The following is a 23,973-nucleotide window of genomic DNA, read 5'->3' as shown; positions in this document are numbered from 1 at the left end:
AGTCCCCTACTGTTAGTGTGTTACTGTCACTTTCTCCTTTTATGTCTCTTAATATTTGCTTTATATATTTAGGTGCTCCTGTGTAGGATGCATACATATATACAAGTGTTTCTTCTTATTGTTGGACTGATCCCTTTATCATTATGCAGTGTCCTTCTTTGTCTCTTTGTTTTAAAGTCTGTTTTGTCTGATATGAGTATTGCCACCCCAGCTGTCTTTTCGTTTCCATTTGCATGGAATATCTTTTTCTGTCCCCTTGCTTTCAGTCTGTTTTCTTTAGATCTGAAGTGAGTCTCTGGTAGGCAGCATATATATGGATCTTATTTTGGTATCCAGTCAGCCACACTGTGTCTTTAGATTGCAGCATTTAGTCTATTTACATGTAAAGTAATTACTGATAGGGATGTACTTATTACCATTTTGTTCATTGTTTTCTGGTTGGTTGTATTGTTCTTGTCTGTTTCTTTTTCTCTTGCTCTATTCCCTTGCGATTTAATGGCTTTTTAGTGTTACGTTTGTATTCTTTTTTCTTTTTCGTGTGTATATCTTTTTTTTTTTTTTTTGCGGTACGCGGGCCTCTCACTGTTGTGGCCTCTCCCGTTGCGGAGCACAGGCTCTGGATGTGCAGGCTCAGCGGCCATGGCTCACGGGCCCAGCCGCTCCGCGGCATGTGGGATCCTCCCGCACCGGGGCACAATCCTGTGTCCCCTGCATTGGCAGGCAGACTCTCAGCCACTGCGCCACCAGGGAAGCCCCTCGTATGTATATCTATTATTGGGTTTTAGTTTGTGGTTATCATAAGGCTGTTACATAACAGCTTATGTATATAGCAGTCTATTTTAAGTTGATGGTTGCTTAAGTTTGAGTGCATTCTAAAAGTACTACATTTTTACTCCCCGCCTCACCTTTTATGTTTTTGACATACTTTACTTTTCAAAAATTTTGTATATTCTTTAATAATTATAGATTATATGATCTTACTACTTTTTCAATCTTCATACTAGGTACATAGGTGGTTGATTCACTACCTTTATTATATGTTTGCCTTTACATTGAGATTTTTTTTCTTCCATAATTTTCATATTTCTAGTTATGGCCTTTTCTTATGTTTAAAGAAGTCCCTTGAACGTTTATTGTAAGGTCAGTTTAGTAATGATAAACTCTTTTCGTTTCTGCTTCTCTGGGAAACTTTATTTCTCCTTTAATTCTGAATGATAATCTTGACAGATAGAGTAGTCTTGGTTGTAAATTTTTTCCTTTCAGCATTTTGAACATCTCATGCCATTCCCTTCTGGCCTGTAAAGTTTCTGCTGAAAAGCCAGCTGATGGTCTTATGCCGGCTCCCCTATATGTAACTAGTTTTCTCTTGCTGCTTTAAATATTCTCTCTATATCTTTAACTTTTGACATTTTAATTATAATGTGTCTTGGTGTGGGTTTCTTTGGGTTCATCTTGTTTGGGACTGTGTTTCCTGAAATTGGATGACTTCTCCAGGTTAGTCAAGTTTTCAGTCATTTTTTCTTCAAATAAGTTTTCTGTTTCTTTTTCTCTCCTCCTTCTGGAGTCCTCATAATGCAAATGTTAGTATGCTTGATGTTGTCCCCAGAGGTAAGCTATCCTCAGTTTTTTTTTCCTTTTGCTGTTCCAGTGGGGTGATTCCTACCACTCTTTCTTCCAGGTCACTGATCCATTCTTCTGCTTCATCTAATCTGCTATTGATTCCCTCTAGTGGATTTTTCATTTCAGTCATTGTATTCTTTATCTCTGATTGGTTCTTTTTTATTTTCTTTATCTCTTCGTTGAAGGTCTCACAGTGGTCCTCCATTCTTTTCCTGAATTCGGTTAGTATCTTTATGACCATTATTTTGAACACTTTATCTGGTAGATTGTCTATCTTTGTTTTGTTTAGTTCTTTTTTTTTTTTGAGGTTTTTGTCTTGTTCTTTCCTTTGGAACAATTCCTTTGTCTCCTCAGTTTTCCTAGCTCTCTGTGTTTGTTTCTATGTACTGGATAGATTAGCTACATCTCCCATTCTTAAAAGCATGGCTTTATGTAAAAGGTATCCTATGAGGCCCAGTAGCACAAGGCTGCATATACCCTCCTGTTGTGGCTGGGCCATGATGGCTGTGGGTGTGCTAGTGTGCAGGGCTGGCCCCTGGCACAGCTGGCTATAATGCCCAGCTGTGACTTGCCGGTACTCTGGTGTGCGGGGCCATCTCCTAGGGTGGGAGCTGCTTTGGGAGGGGCTCCAGTACCAGCTGAGGGAGCCTGCTGGGAGTGGCAGGATGGTGGGATGCTTTGGGCTCTAGTGCTCACTGAAGCCACCTGCTGAGTATGATAGCGTATGGAGTTGCTTTGGAGGAGTGCCAGCTGGGTTGGATCTACAGGTGAACCTGGAGTGAGATGTGGAGAGTCATAAATGGTGCCTACCAGTACTGTACTAGCTAGGTGTAGAACGTGACAAAAAATCCTGGTGTTGCCCAGTGGCTACATAACCAGAGAAAATTACAAAAGATCCCTGACTCTCCTGCACACACCATAAAATCAGTCAATGAATCTCCTTTACGTATGACCCAGGTATTTTTCAAACCACTTCCTCTGCAATGGGACTTGAATCAAGAGAGTTTCTGCATGTGCCCTTTAGAGTGGAGTTTCATTTTCTTACAGCCCTCTGGACATAAATCCCACTGTTTTTCAAAGCCAGTTGTTATGGGGGTTTGTCTTTCTGGTGATGGCTCCCCCGAGGCTGGGGAGCTCAGTGGGGTTTGGACCCTTTGCTCCTCAGGAGGACCTCTGCAGTTTTGATCTCCTCCCTGCTGGCGGATCCCTGCGCCAGAGGTATGGGTCCTGGCCAGATACCATCTCCACCCCTCCTACCCATCTTAGTGAGGATTTTATTTTCATCCTTAGTTGTGGAAAATCTTTTCTGCCAGTCTTCAGGTCTTTCTCAGGGATAGTTCCTCTATGTGTAGTTGTAATTTTGGTGTGCTCATGGAAGGAGATGAGCCCAGGATCTTCCTACTCTGCCATCTTGTCCCCCTCTTGTAAGATTGCTATTTGAAATCAATTTATTAATATTCAAATAGACACGTTACAGAAGAGTAATTGCAAATCCTAGACATGGAAGACATGGAAGGGTATAGCCTTAACATTTAAATGCTTTTCTTTAATGTCAGGGTCAGGTTAAAGGCTCAACTCAAAATTAGAGGAATCACTTCTATTGTTTTTTTTTTTTTTTTCTTGCTGTGCTGCATGGCTTGTAGGATCTTAGTTCCCAGACCAGGGATTGAACCTGTGCCCCCTGCAGTGGAAGCACAGAGTCTTAACCATTGGACCGCCAGGGAAGTCCTGTTTTATTGGCTTTTAAATTAGAAATTCTGATTTAATTGGTCTATAGCCCAGATAATCTGCATTTTAAAACTTCGCAGGGAATTTAAATATAAACCCAAGGTTGGGAATCACTGATTTAGAGGCAACTGATAGGTCAATTCCTAGTTAAAAGGAACTTGCTTAACTTTTAAATCTACAGTTTCTAAAACTTTTTTTTTTTTACCAGAGTGGTCCATCTTAGTTAACATTGTCAAAATATGAAGGAACTTAAACCTGACCTAGAGTATACTGCCTTCATACACAGTAGAATAATATCAGCAGTGACTGTTTTATGAGAAGGTTTATGGTCTTGCATTCCAAAAACAGCCTATTAAGTAATAGTTTGTTTTTAATGTTTAAAAAATTAATGTTATTATGGAACTAGAAATTACATTTATTAATTTTGAAGAAAATTGTAAGTTCTAAAATTCCCCAAATCAAGCTGTTACTTCCTTGGGAAAAGAGTGGAGTATATGTTTTCAATGTGAGAATTTAAATTACTGAAGCTAAAATCTGTAAAGAATAATTGTGATGTTCATCGTTGTGTTAACTTTTTTCTCAGTTGCTCCTTTACTTTATAAAATATTAAGATTATCTTGCTTTTTCACCATGTGTCCATGTCCTCTTTCCTTTATTGTGTTTATATATAGCCCACTTTATGCTCTTAATTGATATTAATTCAGGGAGGCAGAGGCAAGGAAGCAACATTTCTCTGTTTTCTGATTAGGTGCTTTACCAGATTGGTAATAAATTTAGCTTCTTTTTCTGAATGAGCAGCTAGCAAATTATTTAGGTAGTCTCTAAATGGAAAACTGGATGACTTTTGTTTAAGTCATAACTAATACAGGAAGCTGGGGAAAGTTCTGGATCAGTTTTTAAAAGTATCTATAAGAAAAAAAGAAAACCTTTTTCCTCAGATTTTCAGATCCACCTAATACTCTCTTGAAAATTCAATGGAGAAAGTGGGAAAGAAACAGCCTACCTTCCATGTCTTCACCCTAACTTCTTTCTTTCTTTTTTTTTTTTTTTTTTTTGCGGTATGCGGGCCTCTCACTGTTGTGGCCTCTCCTGTTGCGGAGCACAGGCTCTGGACGCGCAGGCTCAGTGGCCATGGCTCACAGGCCCGGCCACTCTGCGGCATGTGGGATCTTCCAGGACCGGGGCACGAACCCGTGTCCCCTGCATTGGTAGGCGGACTCTCAACCACTGTGCCACCAGGGAAGCCCCCCCCCCTTTTTTAATGTGGACTTTTTTTTTTCTGATTTGGACCATTTTTAAAGTCTTTATTGAATTTGTTACAATATTGCTTCTGTTTTATGTTTTGGTGGGGTTTTTGGCCGCAAGGCACATGGGATCTTAGCTCCTCAACCAGGGATCAAACCCGCACCACCTGCATTGGAACATGCAGAGTCTTAACCACTGGACTGCCAGGGAAATCTCACCCTGGCTTCTTTCTGATAATCCTTGGCCTCAGCAAAATTCTGTTGGTGAAAAAGGGTTTGCTCTTTCCTTATCAAATGGTCAACTTACTGAGAATTTCTTTTCCCAGCAAAGATTTCATTTCTCATAATACTATGCAAATGAAAGAAACTTAAACAAATGCCCAGTGGACACGGGTGCCCCACAGGAGAAATATTTTCAGAGAAAGAGATCAACTTCTGTCTTGATCTCTACTATAGAAGAACATATGGAACCCTTTTTTCTCTTTATTTTGCTGTGGCTTAACAACCCTATGCCTAATAAAATCTCTTAAAGTCAGGCTCAGAATTGAGACGTACTTTCAAGCATCAATGCTTTTTGTCATGCTGCCTCCACTTTGGTGAGAAGGGAAACATAAATTTTACAGGACAGGGACTTTCTTTGATTAACCCAGCACTAATCTGGTGCCTCCATAGGTCCTCAGTAAATGTTGAACGAGTGAGTAAGTGAAAGGAAGGGAGAGGGAATGACTAGAAGCAAAGCTCATTGGGTGTCTTAAGACTCAAAGAAAGACTTTTCTAATACTTTGATTATAATTTCCTGTCTCAAGATAAACTGACTGTTGGCAAGAGGAAACGAAGCGAAGATGATGAGGTTCCAGTGGGTGTGGAGATGGCAGAAAATACTGACAACCCGCTAAGATGCCCAGTCCGACTTTATGAGTTTTACCTGTCCAAATGGTAAGTGATTTTCCTCTGAACTAGATATAACACACTGCAAAATATAGTTAAAATACTATAGATTTCAGAAATGTAGCTGGTCTGTAACTCTAAACAAGGATTTACTTATAATTTTATTTTTTCCCCATTCTCATATCTGGCTGGATTTTGAACCAAGAAACAAATTGCTTTACCTTGGTAAATTTTTTTCCCAAAAATCTCTTGAAAAGCAAGAATCACTGCCATTGTTTGATCTTTACAAATGTTGCTCAACTTTATGTGATATCTAAACTGCTGTGAATTTATTATTTATATAGAAAAGAAGGGGAAAAGTTGTAGCACTAACTCTATAAATAGGAAAACAATTTATTTTTAAAGAATTGAAATTTTTTGAGTGGTGTTTTTCTTACAGAAACTTTATGACTTTAAAGAGTTGTAAGATCCACACTAAAGCATTTTTTTCTCAAAGAAATATAATCACTGGGTTTGTTCTTTGATAATGTGTATTGAGTGCTCTTGGGATTCATTCCAGGATATTGGGCACTGAGGATATGTGGTTCTCAGCCATAGTGTCACATGTGAGTTGAATTTTTTGTTACTCCTGGTAATGTTTTAAGTACTAAAGTTTGAAAGATTTACACTTTGTCATCTATTAACATTATACTCACTTTCAATCCAGTGTGATTCTTGAGTGTGGGAGAAAAAATACAGAGTTACAGGTTGCTCCTGGAGCATAAATGCCTATAAACTTACATTGCATTGTTTATTAGTCACAGTATGGAAAAGTTGAGAGCCATTATATTTAAAGAGTAGTTACATATTTCCTATACTCTCTGATCCCAATTTTCTTTCTTTTTCTTTTTCTTTCCTGTGGATAGTTCTGAAAGTGTGAAGCAGAGGAATGATGTGTTTTACCTTCAACCTGAGCGCTCCTGTGTTCCAAATAGCCCCATGTGGTACTCCACGTTTCCAATAGACCCTGGGACCCTGGACACTATGTTAACACGTATTCTCATGGTGAGGGAGGTACACGAAGAACTTGCCAAAGCCAAATCAGAAGACTCTGATGTTGAATTATCAGATTAAAGTGGAAGTGGGGTTCCTATTTTCATACACGTTGGTAATGCACCAAACTGTGAATGCATCCAGCTTTGGAAAACGATCTATAAGTCCAAGTCCTCTTGACTTGATTATAAGATAATGGAAAACAGACGACTCGTGAACCACAGTGTGGATGTGCAAATGAAAATTGAAGGAAAGAATATGAACTGAGAAATGTTGTTCTTTGGCAGTGATATAGTTCTTAGACATCTTCAGAATGACTAACCAATTTCTCTGAGTGGTGCATAATCTTATTTTGTTTGGGAATAACAAATTGTGGAATATTTTTAAGGAAAACTGTTGTATAAAACTCTACCATAGTAACCTTAGACCTTAGAGAGGTAGCTTTGGAGTGAAACCTTGGCTGCAGTAGGCTACTTGGGCAAGCCCTATGTAAAAGTCAGGGGAGAAATCAGTACAGAGCTAAGAGTGGCATCAGATGAGGACTGTGGGACCCAGACTTGAAGACCCAATAAAAATATTCAACTTTTTTTAAAAGGTAGAGAGTGAAGTGGTCTTGATTTTGATTTTCACTGCCAAGCCAATTCTGTGAAGGATAGAAGCCTCTGGTGCTTTTGCCATGGGGTCCCTCAAATCAGGGGGAAAGGCCTTCACTGCTGTTCATGCAGTAATGTGTCCCTTTCACTTTCTGGGTCTAGCCTTCTCAGCTGTGGGTCTGGATGTGGGTAAATTAAGTTCAAGGGGCTGAAACTCTGCAAAATGATTATGCACACAGAAAATCTGTGGAGCCCATTAGACCCCAAGTGTCTTGAAATGTTTGCAGAAAACCCACTAAAATGCCCACTTCTCTGGGTGTCAGCCTTTATTGCTGCTGTCTCACAGCATGAGCTGTGGTACACAGAAATGGGGGTCCTCCTTTTGTTTCCATTTTATCCCCAGATGGCAGCTTTTCTCCCATTGTTTTATCTTCCTGTTTCCCAGATAATTCCTATCATTTTGTCTTTTGCACCAGTTTCTGGAGGCCCTTGTCATTTCAAAAAGAGTCCGTCTCCTTACTCTGGCAAGCCTGTGGGTGATTCCACAAAGACACAGTGTTACTTAGCTATCAGAATTATGGTAGAAGAGGTCCTAGTCTATTCCTATATAAGCATTCGGAGGATGAGCTTGCTGCCCAAAGAAACCTGAAAATAGGATTTTGGGGTTAGGATACAAAGACACTGACTGTCTTTCATATCCACAAGCAGGTCTTCTTATAGCATTATTCCAGACTCTAGCTGTTGTAGTAGTTCTATGAGGATTGCAAGTCCTGGGTGTGTTTGGCATATGGATCCTTCTTCTTCATCTCCATTCTGTTTCTTCCCCACAAAATTCTGAATCCAAGTGTTTATGATACTGGCCAATCACGGAATTTTGTTAGCTGAGGTTAATTTGACCCTTTAATAGAAATGAGAGAAGTCTAAAAAGCCTCTTAGAAACTTTAACCTTGAAAGACTTTACAGTATGTCCCATTTTTCAGATGGGGGTGACAGGTTGTTTTTGTTTTTTTGGGTTTTTTTCAATAAATAAACTCTTTAACTACAATAAAAATTTAAAAGTAGGCCTTTTGACATTGTGTACTTACGGTTCTGTCCCTCTGCCTGTAACAAATTTTGTTTTTGTTACCAAGAACTATGTGAAAGAAGTAAATCTGCCCCAGTTCTGTATGATTAATTCCATCTGTGTTTGTCATTTCTGACTGGAAAACTTCTTACTTCCAGACCTTGTTTGATATGGAGGAAAAACAGTTGGATTGTCTGATAAGTCTGCCAATAAACTATCCAGAAACATCAGGTGTAATAGTCCCCACTATACAAATTTTATGGTTTATATAAACACTAATATTTCCCCTTCTGTAGAAAAACAAATATATGGCATAGTAGATAAACTCTTATAAAACACTAGAGAGAAAAAAAAAAAATCTGTATCTTTTAATTGAGAACAGCCAATATCCAGGTAAATGGCTCTACCAGGATGTCAATTGCATGTTAGTCCACACAGTTGTCCAGATCCTGAATTAATTCGTAAAAGAAAATACTAATTATTGGTCATTCCTCATAAGCATAGCCATTGATATGTGTGTCTGGTTATTTGCTTTTTAAAATTTTATTAAAATTATGTTAAATTACATTTTCCCCCCCCAGGGGAGAAAAAATATCAAACAAGAGAAAACATTAAATTATCCATTCTGTTCTTTTTTGTTTTTTAAACACTTGGGTTTTCACCTTGCAGAAACCACAGAAATATTTCCTTAGAATAAAACAGTATATTTGTATTTGATGGGTGAATTATTCCTTTTTGTTATGTCTTGAAAGAATTTTAAATATTTTTTTCCTGTTTGACCCTATTGGTATGACCCAACAGATGGCATATTACAAAGAAAGAGAGCATTTTTCAGAAAATTGTTTGATTTTTACTCAGTCCAGAAAACATACTGTTTCACTGCAAAATCTTTTCAAATTTTTTTTCCCCATCAAAGACTTGTTCTGATTTTTAATCTATTAACTATATTCAAAGCCCTGAAAGCTAGAAGTATCATGTATATATTTCATTTCAGGCAGACTTTTTTTCTTCTGAGATTCACAAAGCTTGCCTCGTTCAACTTAAATCATTTTGAAATCATGAAATTAGAATGAAGAATATATCCATTCTTAAGTATAAATACATATTTAATTTGGGAATGTAAGACTAAGTGGCGTTTTCCTTAGACTCTAGAGCTATATTGGTATTGTGCAAATATACCTTAAAATTCCACAGACTGTTTCTATCTACCTGCCCTGTGGCATTCCTAATTTTGTATAGTAGGACTTTCCCAAAAAGTTTTAAGTAAAATGAAATTCTGTAAATGAATCCCAGTTTTTCTAGTAAATTCAAATTTTAATTTTCCATGCAAATAGAAAAGTTCCCTATGGTTCTGAGTTGAAATTTTAGGAAAGAATTAAGCAATAATACCCCCAACTCCTCTTGTCTGTCATCATCATAATTTATTATCATCACCAAAAAACTAATAATTGAGAGGCATTGTTACGGAGTGGGAAGATCGGAAGCTTCAGAGCCTAGTCTTTCTACTTACTGTTTGTATATCTTTAGGTAAGTTACCTAACCTCTCTGTGCTTCAGTTTCCTCATGAAGTGAGAATAATAATAACTATTTATAACTTGTCCCTGGCACATGGTAGGTTTTCAAATGTCAACTATTTTTTACTTATATGAAAATTCTAGGCATATAGTAAAATTTAAAATAAGTGCTAATTCCCGCACTACAGCCTGAATTTTCACTAAGTTCTGTGCTTCAGATTGTGCAAAACCCAACATCATCAGTTCTATATATTTGAATCAAATATTTAGAAAAACTAAATACTATATACACTAAATCATAAGTTCTTCACTCATGTGCTTATATGCATATGAATTGTAATCAACATTACAAAAATCCATTGATACACTTCACTGCATTGAAGAAGGTAAGAAGTAATACATGGTATATCAATGGATACAAGAAGAGCAGCAGGCCTCTCACTGTCGTGGCCTCTCCTGTTGCGGAGCACAGGCTCCGGACGCGCAGGCTCAGCAGCCATGGCTCACGGGCCCAGCCGCTCCGCAGCATGTGGGATCTTCCCGGACTGGGGCACGAACCCGTGTACCCTGCATTGGCAGGCGGACTCTCAACCACTGCGCCACCAGGGAAGCCCTATGTTAGCTCTATTTTTAGTTTTTTAAGGAACCTCCATACTTTTCTCCATAGTGGCTGTACCAATTTACATTCCCACCAACAGTGTAAAAGGGTTCCCTTTTCTTCACACCCTCTCCAGCATTTATCGTTTGTAGATTATTTTATGATGCCCATTCTGACCAGTGTGAGGTGATACCTCACTGTAGTTTTGATTTGCATTTCTCTAATAATTAGTGATGTTGAGCATCTTTTCATTTGCTTTTTAACCATCTGTATGTCTTCTTTGGAGAAATGTCTATTTAGATCTTCTGCCCATTTTTTGATTGGGTTGTTTGTCTTTTTGTTATTGAGCTGCATGAGCTCTTTGTATACTTTGGAGATTAATCTCTTGTCCGTAGCTTTATGGCAAATGTTTTCTCCCATTCTGTGGGTTGTCTTTTTGTCTTGTTTATGGTTTCCTTTCCTGTGCAAAAGCTTTTATGTTTCATTAGGCCCCATTTGTTTATTTTTGTTTTTATTTTCACTACTGTAGGAGGTGGATCAAAAAAGATCTTGCTTTGATTTATGTCAGAGAGTGTTCTGCCTGTGTTTTCCTCTAAGAGGTTTTTTTTTTTTTTTGCAGTACGTGGGCCTCTCACTGTTGCGGCCTCTCCCGTTGCAGAGCACAGGCTCCGGACACGCAGGCTCAGTGGCCATGGCTCACGGGCCCAGCCACTCCACGGCATGTGGGATCCTCCCAGACCGGGGCACGAACCCATGTCCCCTGCATCGGCAGGCAGACTCTCAATCACTGCGCCACCAGGGAAGCCTGCTCTAAGAGTTTTATAATGTCTGGCCTTACATTTAGGTCTTTGACCCATTTTGTGTTTATTTCAGTGTATGGTGTTAGTGAGAATTCTAATTTCATTCTTTTACATGTAGTTGTCCAGTTTTCCCAGCACCACTTACTGAACAGGCTGTCTTTTCTCCATTATATATCCTTGCCTCCTTTGTCATGGATTAGTTGACAACAGGTATGTGGGTTTATCTCTGGACTTTCTATCCTGTTCCACTGATTTGTATTTCTGATTTTGTGCCAGTATCATACTATTTTGATTACTGTAGCTTTGTAGTATAGTCTGAAGCCAGGGAGCCTGACTCCTCCAGCTCTGTTTCTCAGAATTGCTTTGGCTATTCGGGGTCTTCTTTGTTTCCATACAAATTGTAAAAGTTTTTGTTCTAATTCTATGAAAAATGCTATTGGTAATTTGATAGCGATTGCATTGAATCTGTAGATTGCTTTGTGTATTATAGTCATTTTGATAATATTGATTCTTCCAATCTAAGAACATGGTATATCGCTCCATCTGTTTGTGTCATCTTTGATTTCTTTCATCAGTGTTTTAGAGTTTTCTGAGTATAGGTGTTATGCCTCCTGAGGTAGGTTTATTCCTAGGTATTTTAATCCTTTTGTTGCGATGGTAAATAGGATTGTTTCCTTACTTTCTCTTTCTGATCTTTTGTCCTTAGTATATAGGAATGCAAGAGATTTCTGTGCATTAATTTTGTATCCTGCAACTTTACCAAATTCATTGATGAGCTCCAGTAGTTTTCGTGTGGCATCTTTAGGATTTTCTATGTACAGTATCATGTCATCTGCAAACACTGACAGTTTTACTTCTTCTTTTCCAATTTGGATTCCTTTTATTTCTTTATCTTCTCTGATTGCCTTGGCTAGGACTTCCCAAACTATGTTGAATAAGAATGCTGAGAGGGGACATCCTTGTTTTGTTCCTGATCTTAGAGGAAATGCTTTCAGTTTTTCACCATTGATAATGGTTTGTCATATATGGCCTTTATTATGTTGAGGTAGGTTCCCTGTATGCCCACTTTCTGGAGAATATTTTCATAAATCAGTGTTGAATTTTGTCAAAAGCTTTTTCTGCATCTATTGAGATGATCATATGGTTTTTATTTTTTAATGTGTTAACATGGTGTATCAAATTGATTGATTTGCGTATATTGAAGAGTCCTTGCATTCCTGGGATAAATCCCAGTTGATCAGGGTGTATGATCTTTTAATGTGTTGGATTTGTCTTGCTTGTATTTTGTTGAGTATTTTTGCGTTTATGTTCATCAGTTATATTGGCCTGTAACTTTCTTTTTTGTGGTATCTGTCTGTTTTTGGTATCCGGGTGATGGTGGCCTCATAGAATGAGGTTGGGAGTGTTTCTTCCTCTGCAATTTTTTGAAGAGTTTGAGAAGGATGGGTGTTACCTCTTCTCTAAATGATAGAATTCGCCTGTGAAGCCATCTGCTCCTGGACTTTGGTTTGTTGGAAGTTTTTTTTTTTTTTTTTTTGCGGTACGCAGGCCTCTCACTGTTGTGGCCTCTCCTGTTGCGGAGCACAGACTCCGGATGCGCAGGCTCAGCGGCCATGGCTCACGGGCCTAGCTGCTCCGTGGCATGTGGGATCTTCCAGGACCGGGACATGAACCCGTGTCCCCTGCATTGGCAGGCAGACTCTCAACCACTGCGCCACCAGGGAAGCCCTGTTGGAAGTTTTTTAAATTACAGTTTCAATTTCAGTACTCGTTATGGGTCTGTTCATATTTTCTATTTCTTCCTGGTTCAGTCTTGGAAGATTGTACCTTTCTAAGAATTTGTCCATTTCTTCTAGGTTGTCCATTATATTGGTATATAGTTGCTTATAGTAGTCCCTTATCATCCTTTATATTTCTGTGGTGTCAGTTATAACTTCTCCTTTTTCAGTTCTGATTTTATTTTTTTTTTATTTTTTATTTATTTTTTTTTTTGCGGTATGTGGGCCTCTCACTGTTGTGGCCTCTCCCATTGTGGAGCACAGGCTCCGGACGAGCAGGCCCAGCGGCCATGGCTCACGGGCCCAGCCGCTCCACGGCATGTGGGATCCTCCCAGACCGGGGCACGAACCCGTATCCCCTGCATCGGCAGGCGGACTCTCAACCACTGCGCCACCAGGGAAGCCCCTGATTTTATTGATTTGAGCCCTCTCCTTTTTTTTCTTGATGAGTCTGGCTAAAAGTTTATCAATTTTGTTTATCTTTGTAAAGAACTAGCTTTTAGTTTCATTGATCTTTTCTATTGTTATCTTCATCTCTAGTTCATTTATTTCTGCTCTGGTCTTTATGATTTCTTTCCTTCTACTAACTTTGAGGTGTTTTTTTTTTTTTTTTCTTCTTTCTCTAGTTGCTTTAGGTGTAAGGTTAGGTTGCTTATTTGAGACTTTCTTGTTTTCTTGAAGATTGTATTGCTATAAACTTCCCTCTTAGAACTGCTTTTGCTGCATCCCCTAGGTTTTTTTTTTTTTTTTTTAATATTTATTTGGCTGCGCTGGATCTTAGTTGCAGCATGCAGGGTCTTCGTCTCTGTGTGTGGGATGTTTGTTGCTGCATGCAGGACCTTTTTTTCTTTTCTTTTTTTTTAAGTTGTGGCATGCGGGATGTTTCAGATGTGGCACGTGAGATCTTTAGTTGCAGCATTCAGGATCTAGTTCCCTGAGCAGGGATCGAACCCAGGCCCCCTGAGTTGGGAGCGCAGAGTGTTAAGCCACTGGACCCCCTGGGGAAGTTCCCCCACAGGTTTTTGATCGTGTTTTCATTGTCATTTGTCTCTTGGTATTTTTTGATTTCCTCTTTGATTTCTTCGATGATCCATTGGTTGTTTAATAACATATTGTTTAGTCTCCATGTCTTTGTGTTTTTTACAGTTTTTTTTTCCCCTGTAATTTATTTCTAATCTCATAGCATTGTGGTTGGAAAAGTTGCTTGATATGATTTCAATTTTCTTAAGTTTACCAAGGCTTGATTTGTGGCCCAATATGTGATGTATCCTGGAGAATGTTCCAATGTGCATTTGAGAAGAAAGTGTATTCTGCTGCTTTCAGATGGAATGTTCTGTAAATATTAAGTCCATCAAGTCTAATGTGTCATTTAAGGGCTGTGTTTCCTTATTGATTTTCTGTCCAGATGATCTGTCCATTGGTATAAGTGGGGTGTTAAAGTCCCCCACTATTACTCTGTTACTGTCAATCTCCCCTCTTATGGCTGTTAGCGTTTGGCTTATGTATTGAGGTGCTCCTATGTTGGGTGCATATATATTTACAGTTGTTGTATCTTCTTGGATTGATCCCTTGATCATTATGTAGTGTCCTTCCTTGTCTCTTGTAACAGTCTTTTTTTTAAAAAAAAATATTTATTTATTTATTTATTTATTTAATCTTTGGCTGTGTTGGGTGTTCATTGCTGCACATGGGCTTTCTCTGGTTGTGACAAGTGGGGGCTACTCTTCGTTGTGGTGCGCAGGCTTCTCATTGTGGTGGCTTCTCTTGTTGTGGAGCATGGGCTCTAGGTTCACTGATGAAAGAAATTAAAGATGATACCAACAGATGGAGAGATATACCATGTTCTTGGATTGGAAGAATCAATATTGTGAAAATAACTATACTAACCAAAGCAATCTACAGATTCAGTGCAATCTCTATCAAATTACCAATGGCATTTTTTATGGAAGTAAAACAAAAAATCTTAAAATTTGCCAGCTTTCTTTTGGTTTCCATTTGCATGGAATACCTTTTTCCATTCCCTCACTTTCAGTCTGTATGTGGGTCTCTTGTAGACAGCATATATATGGGTCTTGTTTTTGTATCTATTCAGCCAGTCTGTGTCTTTTGGTTGGAGCATTTCATCCATTTACATTTAAGGTAATTATCAATATGTATGTTCCCATTGACATTTTCTTAATTGTTTTCAATTTGTTTTTGTAGGTCTTTTTTCTTCCCTTCCTCTTTTGTTTCCTTTGTGGTTTGAATGACTGTCTTTGGTGTTGTGTTTGGTTTGCTTTTTCTTTTGTGTTTGTGTATCTCTTGTAGTTTTTTGGTTTGCTGTTCCCATGAGGTTTTGATATAGCAGTCTGTAATATATAGAAGGTTGTTTTAGGTTGCTGGTCTCTTTCCTGCCTAGAGAAGTTCCTTTAGCATTTGTTGTAAAGCTGGTTTGGTTGTGCTGAATTCTCTTAGCTTTTGCCTGTCTGTAAAGCTTTTGATTTCTCCATTGAATTGGAATGAGAGCCTTGCTGGGTAGAGTATTCTTGGTTGTAGGTTTTTCCATTTCATAACTTTAAATATATCGTGCCACTCCCTTCTAGCCTGCAGAGTTTCTGCTGAAAAATCAGCTGATAACCTTATTGGGATTCCCTTGTGTGTTATTTGTTGCTTTTTGATCAGTCTTATCTATCTTAAAAATCTTTTTAAAGAACCATCATTTGGTTTTGTCAGTCTTCTCTTTTCCATCTCTGATTTTATTACTGTTTTTCCTCTCTTTTCTTGTTTTTTCCCCCTGTTGTTTATTCTTTTTTTCCATCATTTTTGCCCTAAATTGCTGGTTTTTTTTTTAAAGAATTCATATTGGGTCTTTTAAATTTTTTATACATTTATGTATAGCAGTATAGAGTCATAGATTCCTATTTCATTTATTAGGTTATAATTCAATACTCATTTATTTTGATACTCAAATTGTCCTAGATTTAATCAATGGAAGCCACTTCTCACTGGCTTCTTCATCCTTCTGACATGTCCCCATTATTTTTTCAGCATTTAGTTACTCAAAACCAGATTGTTCCAGCAGCATTTTGTACTTTCCCTTCCCCAGTCTTAGACTCAGCCATGAAGCCCTAATGCCTGAGCAATTGGTATGCTTGTTGCTACTAAGATAAAATTGTTCATATGCCCTGTCAGTGGATAGACTCAATCCATAAGCAAATATATACACGTTTATATAACTATATACAACTTTACCATCTATCTGCCTAGCTATCATCTGTCTATCATCTATCTGTCTATCATCTATATCATCTATCATCTATCTTCTATCATCTATCATCTATCTATCTTCTGTCTATCATCTACCTATCATCTATCTGTTGTCTATCATCTATCTATCTGTCTATCATCTATCGTCTATCTGTTGCCTGTCATCTATCTATCATCTGTCATCTATCTATCATCTATGTGTCTATCATCTATCATCTATCTATCATCTATCAGTCATCTATCTGTTTATCATTTATCTATCATCTATCTATCATCTATCTGTCATCTGTCTCATCTATCATCTATCATCTATCTATCATCTATCATCTATGTCTATCATCTATCATCTATCATCTGTCATCTATCATCTATCATCTATCAATCATCTATCATCTATCATCTGTCTATCATCTCTCAATCATCTATCATTTATCATCTGTCTAACATCTATCAATCATCTGTCTATCATTTATCAATCATCTATCTATAATCTATCAATCATCTATCTGTCTATCATCTGTCTATCATCTGTCATCTGTCTATCATCTATCTATCATCTATCTATCATCTATCTATCATCTTATCTGTCTATCATCTATCTATCATCTATCTGTCTATCATTTATCTATCTATCATCTATCTGTCTATCATTTATCAATCATCTATCTATAATCTATCAATCATCTATCTGTCTATCATCTGTCATCTGTCTATCATCTATCTATCATCTATCTATCATCTATCTATCATCTTATCTATCATCTATCTATCATCTATCTGTCTATCATTTATCTATCTATCATCTATCTGTCTAACATCTATCTGTCTGTCATCTGTCTATCTATCATCTATCTGTCTATCTATCATCTATCATCTGTCTGTCATTCTATCTGAACCTGTGAGTTCATACCAGTTCTCCCAATTTGAGTTCAGTACCTCGGGAGAAAGCCTTCTCCCTTTCCATGTCCATAAATCCTTTCTTAAACACTGAGAAATATGTCTCCCATTATCCTCAATATATATATTTTCTCAATCAGTTAATGTATTTGCACAACGTAATCAGTCTCCTGTTCCAGTCACCCACTGTCTCACTTGCCCTGTTGCTGGGCTGCCTCACTGTGGCCGCCTTCACCAGTGGGCTTCCGTGAGCTCCAGGCCCACCAGTTACTCCCTTTACATGCATTTACTTCCTCAAACACTAATGTCCATTCAGGGAGGGCAAGTGAAGATGGAAAAGAAGGGGTGGGTCTGTCTTCAGTTAAGTTGAAGATGTTTACATTCATTTTAACCACTGCTATTAAACCATATTTCTGCTGTTATTTCACAATTTCTACTTAGTGTACTTTTTCCCCCCTTGCTTTCCACTGAGTAGCAATGGAAAATTTTCTTCTACCTATTTAAAAGTAATACATTCTACTTTTTTACTGATGTTAATACTAAACATGCTTGTTCACCCCTATTGGTTTCTTTAACTGTCATCTAAATCTTCTTCCTAGTAAGATTTTGGTCTTCCCAACCCTACCATGTTGATATTTTTTAGAATTTTGGCTCTGGATTGTTGATATACTTCATTGTTTTCCTTTCCTTCCCCTTCCTCTCTTCTCTTCCCCCTCCCTCTTCTCTCCTCCCCACTTCCTTTCCTTTCCTTCTGGCTGTTTCAGACTACAGATCTTCCTCAACTCACGATGGTGTTATGTCCCAATAAACCCACCATAAGTTGAAAATATTGTAAGTTAAAAATGCATTTAATGGGACTTCCCTGGTGGTGCAGCGGTTAGGAATCCACCTGCCAATGCAGGGGACATGGGTTCGAGCCCTGGTCTGGGAAGATCCCACATGCCACGGAGCAACTAAGCCCGTGCACCACAACTACTGAGCCTGCACTCTAGAGCCTGTGAGCCACAACTACTGAGCCTGTGTGCTACAACTACTGAAGCCTATGCACCTAGAGCCCGTGCTCCGCAACAAGAGAAGCCACCACTATGAGAAGCCCGTGCACCACAACAAAGAGTAGCCCCCCCGCTCACCTCAACTAGAGAAAGCCCGCTTGCAGCAATGAAGACCCAATGCAGCCAATAAATTAATTAATTTTTAAAAATGCATTTAACAACCTGAACATCATAGCTTAGCTTAGCCTACCTTAAAGGTGCCCAGAACACTTAAATTAGCTTGCATCAACATTAATTGGGCAGTACCATCTTACACAAAGCCTATTCTATAATAAAGTGTTGAATAGCTCATGTAATTTATTTATTTATTTATTTATTTATTTACTTTTTTGCGGTACGCGGGCCTCTCACTGTTGTGGCCTCTCCCGTTGCGGAGCACGGGCTCCCTACGCGCAGGCCCAGCGGCCATGGCTCACGGGCCCAAGCCGCTCCGCGGTATGTGGGATCCTCCCGGACCGGGGCACGAACCCGCATCCCCTGCATCGGCAGGCGGACTCTCAACCACTGCGCCACCAGGGAAGCCCTCATGTAATTTATTGAATATTGTACTGAAAGTGAAAAACAGATGGGTTATATGGATACAAAATAGTTGTGTCGGTGTTTTACCCTTGTGATCGTGTGGCTGACTGGGAGCTGTGGCAGCTGCCACTGCCCAGCATCACGAGAAGGTGTCCTTCCACATATTGCTAGCTCAGGAAATGATTAAAATTCAAAATTCAGAAGATGGTTTCTACTGAATCTGTATCACTTTCACACCATCATGAAGTTGAACAATCTTAAACCATCGTGAGTTGGGGACCATCTGTACAAACTTTGCCAAAGTATTTATTTGCTCACCCTTACTTCCTATATGTCTTCCCATGTCTAAATTTATTTTTCATATTTAACCACTTCTAAGTATATTTTAGGTGGATCTATTGTGAAAAAATTCTGAAGCTTTGTATCCCTGAGAATATTTTTTATTCTACTTTCATGTTTAAATGGGTTTGTTTTGATATAAATTTTGAGTTCAAAATTCTTTTCCTTCAGCATTTTAAAAACGTGATTCCTTTGTCTTCTTTCATCTAAGGATACTGTTAGGAAACCTGATGTCAATCTGATTCTTGCTCCTTTGTAATTGATGTGCTATTTCTCTCTGGGAGCTTTCAGAATTTTTCATTTTCTTAGGTGGTCTTAAATCTCTTACTACATTGTTTCTGGTTGTTCGTTTTCCTTAATCATCCATGAGTTCCCTCATCTTTAATTCTGATCAACCTATTCTCATTATTTCTTCAAATATTTCTTCCTTTTTTCTCTTGTCTTTTCAGACTCCCATTTATTCAGATGTTGGCACTTCTACTCTACTGCTGGACTGCTGTGTGTGGTGTGTGTGTGTGTCCTCTGACCATTTCCTGCTTCCTTTCGGTAAATGACCTTGAGATGATGCTCCAACTAATTGGTTTTGACCTGTATCTGTCCCTCTATCCCATTCATTATATTTTTCATAATATTTTCACTTGGTTCTTGTTCCTGCTTCATATTGCTAGTATTTTTCCTGTATTTTTATTTTGCTTTATTTTCAATTCTTGGTTAGAGAGTATATGTTTAGTTTGCTGTCTTTGGGGGCCAGGGGCTGTATTCTGGTTATTTTGGCCTGTGAGCTCATGTCCCTCCAGAGCATTAGCTCTTCTGTCTGGTAGTATTTATTGGTGAAAGGTCAAGGCCATGCTCTATGCTGTCCCTTTCAATTAAGAAGGGGAAGGTAATGACCTCTGGGTACCTCACAGTCACTGTCAACCACTCTACCAGTAACTGCTCAAAAGATTTACTTTCAGAGCCTTAGGAAGAAGCAGCAATTCCTAATTGTCATCTACCAGCCCTGGGGCTCTGCAGAGGGGAAAGGTTTTAATCCCAAGAGCAGCTGCCTAGCCCACCCCCTCTTTTTACCCCAGCAGAGCTTTGGGGCTGACTCGGTAGTGTCCCTCTGACACCAGTGACTTGGCTGTGTGTCTCATGTTCAGCAAGAGTAAACAACTCACTGATGTCCTACCTGCCCTTACAGTTTCTGATGACCTTCAGTGTCCTAGGGGTTCTTAACAGGATTGGGGAAGACTTCTTGACGGTTTGGTTCTTGGTGGTGGTTCCTCAGATTGATGCTATTTCCTGAGGTGTATTGTTTTCCTGGGGTGAATTTTTGAGGAAGGGGAGCCAGTAGCCTATGCTACTTTGTTGTCTTAATAGGAACCAAACCCCCAATATATCTTTGCTGTCCTTTCCTTTTCAATCGCTGTATATGCTACATTCTAGGTGTCTCTTGTGAATATAGTTTTACAGGTATATCCCATCCGTTAACTTCTGTTTGGAGGTGGTAGTGGTGGTTGTTTTAATATCCAATCTGACAACTCCTGCCTATTAAGTGATCAAACTTTTTTTTTTTTTTTTTTTTTGCGATACGCGGGCCTCTCACTGTTGTGGCCCCTCCCACTGCGGAGCACAGGCTCCGGACGCGCAGGCTCAGCGGCCATGGCTCACGGGCCCAGCCGCTCCGCGGCATGTGGGATCTTCCCGTACCGGGGCACGAACCCGTGTCCCCTGCATCGGCAGGCAGACTCTCAACCACTGTGCCACCAGGGAAGCCCAGTGATCAAATTTTTAATGCTGCAGTTTTACCTCTATTCCTGCTTTCCGTTTGGTTGATTGAAGTATTTTAATTTTTTTTTTTCCTCTTCTGGTTTAGATATTCTAGTTCTGAATTTTTAGTGGCTTACTCAGTATTTACAACAAGAACACCTGACTCTAAGGTTAATCAGCATTTTTACTGTCCTTCTATGAAAGGACCTTAGATTACTTTCATTTCAATTACCACCCTACCTCTATCTTAAATGGCATTCATTGTTTAGTGTTTTAATTCCATCTTTTTATTCTCCCCCTCAAGTAGCATTACCTGGGAGCTTATTCGGCCAGGTTACCTTGGAGTGTCAGCTCAGCAGTGACCAGATCCTCTTCCCTCTTCAGCTGGCGTGTTTTGAGAAGCCACCTCTTCCACATCCCTGGCTTGGTCAGTCTGTGCTAGGCTCTGTGTTCACTAGGCATGCTTTCAAGTGCATGCCAGCCACCATAAGATGACATGGGCACTTTTGGAATGCTGAAGTTGACACTGCTTTTCCAAACAAGAATATGGCATTTTGGGGCTTCCCTGGTGGCTCAGTGGTTAAGAATCCACCTGCCAATGCAGGGGACATGGGTTCAAGCCCTGGTCTGGGAAGATCCCACGTGCCGCGGACCAACTAAGCCCGTGTGCCACAACTACTGAGCCTGTGCTCTAGAACCCGCGAGCCACAACTACTGAGCCCACATGTCACAACTACTGAAGCCTGCGTGCCTAGAGCCCATGCTCCACAACAAGAGAAGCCACCGCAATGAGAAGCCCATGCACCACGACGAAGAGTAGTCCCTGCTCACCGCAACTAAAGAAAGCCCACAGGCGGCAACAAAGACCCAACACAGCCAAAAATAAATAAACAAATAAAAAAGAAAAAAAGAATATGGCATTTAATAGATCCAAAGAGTACCATGTTTAAAAGCGCTTCATGCTTTTGATAGAGATAGCTTGGGATTTTTGAGCAAAGGTAGGGATACAGTGGTGTCTGTGCTTTCTCCAGAGCTGCCTGTTGTTGGCATTAATTACTGATGAGCACGTGTAGGTTATGGGCAGCATGACAGGAACCCTCTTTGTCTGAGGCACAGGTGTTTGAGACTTGTGTTTTGTCTCCATGTAAGCCATCAGAATCAGAAGAGTGTTATAAAACACGGGATGGCTCCACAGCCTCATGAACTTGTAAGCAAGTAGGAGGCAGGAGGTTGAGTGCTGTATAGAGTGTAAAGGCACATGAGTCACCGTAGCCCCAGCTGTAGCCCCGGGTTTTAGAGGAGAGAGATTCTAGGCTGCTAGGAGGCGGCCTACTTGAATCTAGTCTACTTGAAGGCTGGAGGACATTGCCTGGGGGAAAGCTTAAACTGCTCTAAGGGGATGGCACTTTATCTGCTTCAATTTATTTAGCCAACTAATAAATGCCAAGAAAAAGCATGTGACTCAGATATTCCCATGATTCAATTCCCCATTTTGGGCTCTACAGTTCAAACTGGGAGCCCAGGTCTGACTCCAAGTGTATATTGACATTGTTTTTCTCAAGGGCACTGGACTCCTTCAGAGATTCAGGGTGTGTGTGGTTACCTGCAGATTACAAAGATAATGACTTTCCTCCATGTAGCCATATTTCCAGTTGAATACTAAAATGCTGTAGTCATTTACAGCACAAAGTTTGAATTAAACACTTTTTGCACTGGATTTGTCCTGGCTCTTCCTTTAAGCTTTTTTAATTTTATTATTATTATTATTTTTTAATCATAGAAATGGGTGTTTGAAAATCTTCAGTTTTCTGGGCTACAAGATATAGTAACAATTGAGATACCGCCTGTCAAACAGATTGGAAGTTCCCACACACACAGATCTAGTTTAAGTTTCAGATTGCTGCCAATTATTCCTCTCCAAGCCCCCAAATTCCCAAACCACACACTACAGGTAATCATACCCCCGAGGATCCCTAAGCATGTTGCCCTTATCCTAAGGGAGGATCTGAGTTATTACTGTCTGCTCTTCAGAAAACAAAGGGCGTGTGACCTAGAACTGTATGGCCAAGGCTGTGGTATGCCTTAGTTCTCCAGCTGCCCCTCCTGCAGCCCACGTGGCTGTCACAGAGCCCTGGGCTGAGGCATCTTTGTCAACCCTGCTAGCTTACTTGGGCCCAGGGAGGCCCGTCAAAGGAGAGCCTGGGCCCACAATCTTACCACCAGCCATTAGATTTTTGTTTTTTGGCCGCGCCGCACGTCATGTGGGATCTTAGTTCCCTAACCAGGGATCGAACCCATGCCCCTTGCGTTGGGAGTGCAGCGTCTTAACCACTGGACAGCCAGGGAAGCCCCCTACTTTTTTAAAAAAATGCATTGGCTAGTACAATAAAGTTCATTTCTCTCATCACAATCCAACGGCCATTCTGGTAGAGCAGCTCTCTTCTAGATGGTGGATTAGGAACCGGGCTCCCTCCACCATGCATGTCTCTCCCATGGCCTCAGAGTCCCCCGAGTGCTCCTCTGCATCTGGCCGGCAGATGGGGGAGGGGGCATCACACAGAAGTTTCTAATGGGTCAGGGCTGAAGATGCAACACCTCTCTTCTGCCCATATTGTGCAGAAGGCTGGAGATGAAGTGAGCTGGGTCCCTGAAAAGGACTTGGTTAGGCAAGCAGCCGATCTCTGCCACACCCAACTTCAAGGGCTTCTCCCTGAGGTGGTTAAGAGGAACTGGGTGTCTGGGTACTTTCCCTCTTTGTCTCCAAATCCAGCTGGTTTGCAAGTCTTTTGGAGCTGAGCTGCTAAGGGCCGTTTTCCCCCTTGTCAAGGGTATGGTATGGGTGCACAAATATTCTGAGGAATTAATAAAAGATCAGTTAAATCACAATAACCTATGGGGTGTGGGTTCCAGGCATCAGTACGTTTAAAAAGTTGCACAGGTGATTCTAATGTGCAGCCAGTGTGAGAACCAGATGTCGATACACAAGAACATAATTAGTTAGAAGTGGGGACCGGGACCTAGAGTGTAGCTCAGAAGGTGAGACTAGGGCACGGCAATAACCTGCCAGCCAGCCTTTTGTATCTGCACTGAGAACTGGACAGAGGCTGGCCTTCCCATGAAAGGTAACTTTAGTTTTCTTCCTTGTGACCAAAAAAGCCTGATCAATACCCTCCAATGTCAAACCCCAGCAACTCAGAGAGGACCCCGGGGTGGGGGAGTTTACCTGTTCGGCAGCACTTGGACACAGAGGCACACACTTCACCTGGGCCTTTGTGGGGAGGCACGAGAGTGGACAGCCCCAGCCCTGGCA

At 40.1% G+C, this 23,973-nt stretch overlaps 1 protein-coding gene across 1 annotated transcript in view; it reads left to right on the top strand.

The window, feature by feature from the left end:
• Positions 1-6,593, top strand: part of ZMYM4 (zinc finger MYM-type containing 4) — a 62,067-nt gene extending 55,474 nt beyond the window's left edge. The window contains exons 29-30 of the mRNA XM_007453842.1: positions 5,399-5,528; positions 6,386-6,593. Coding sequence (XP_007453904.1) covers positions 5,399-5,528; positions 6,386-6,593 — 338 coding nt within the window. The remainder of the gene's footprint in view (positions 1-5,398; positions 5,529-6,385) is intronic.
• Positions 6,594-23,973: the final 17,380 nt, after the last annotated feature.

The sequence above is a fragment of the Lipotes vexillifer genome, unplaced genomic scaffold (genome assembly GCF_000442215.2).
Source record: "Lipotes vexillifer unplaced genomic scaffold, Lipotes_vexillifer_v1.1 scaffold213, whole genome shotgun sequence".
Taxonomy (NCBI): Eukaryota; Metazoa; Chordata; class Mammalia; order Artiodactyla; family Lipotidae; genus Lipotes; species Lipotes vexillifer.
Note: the sequence above shows the minus strand (reverse complement) of the source record. Positions and strands in the feature narration are given on the sequence as shown.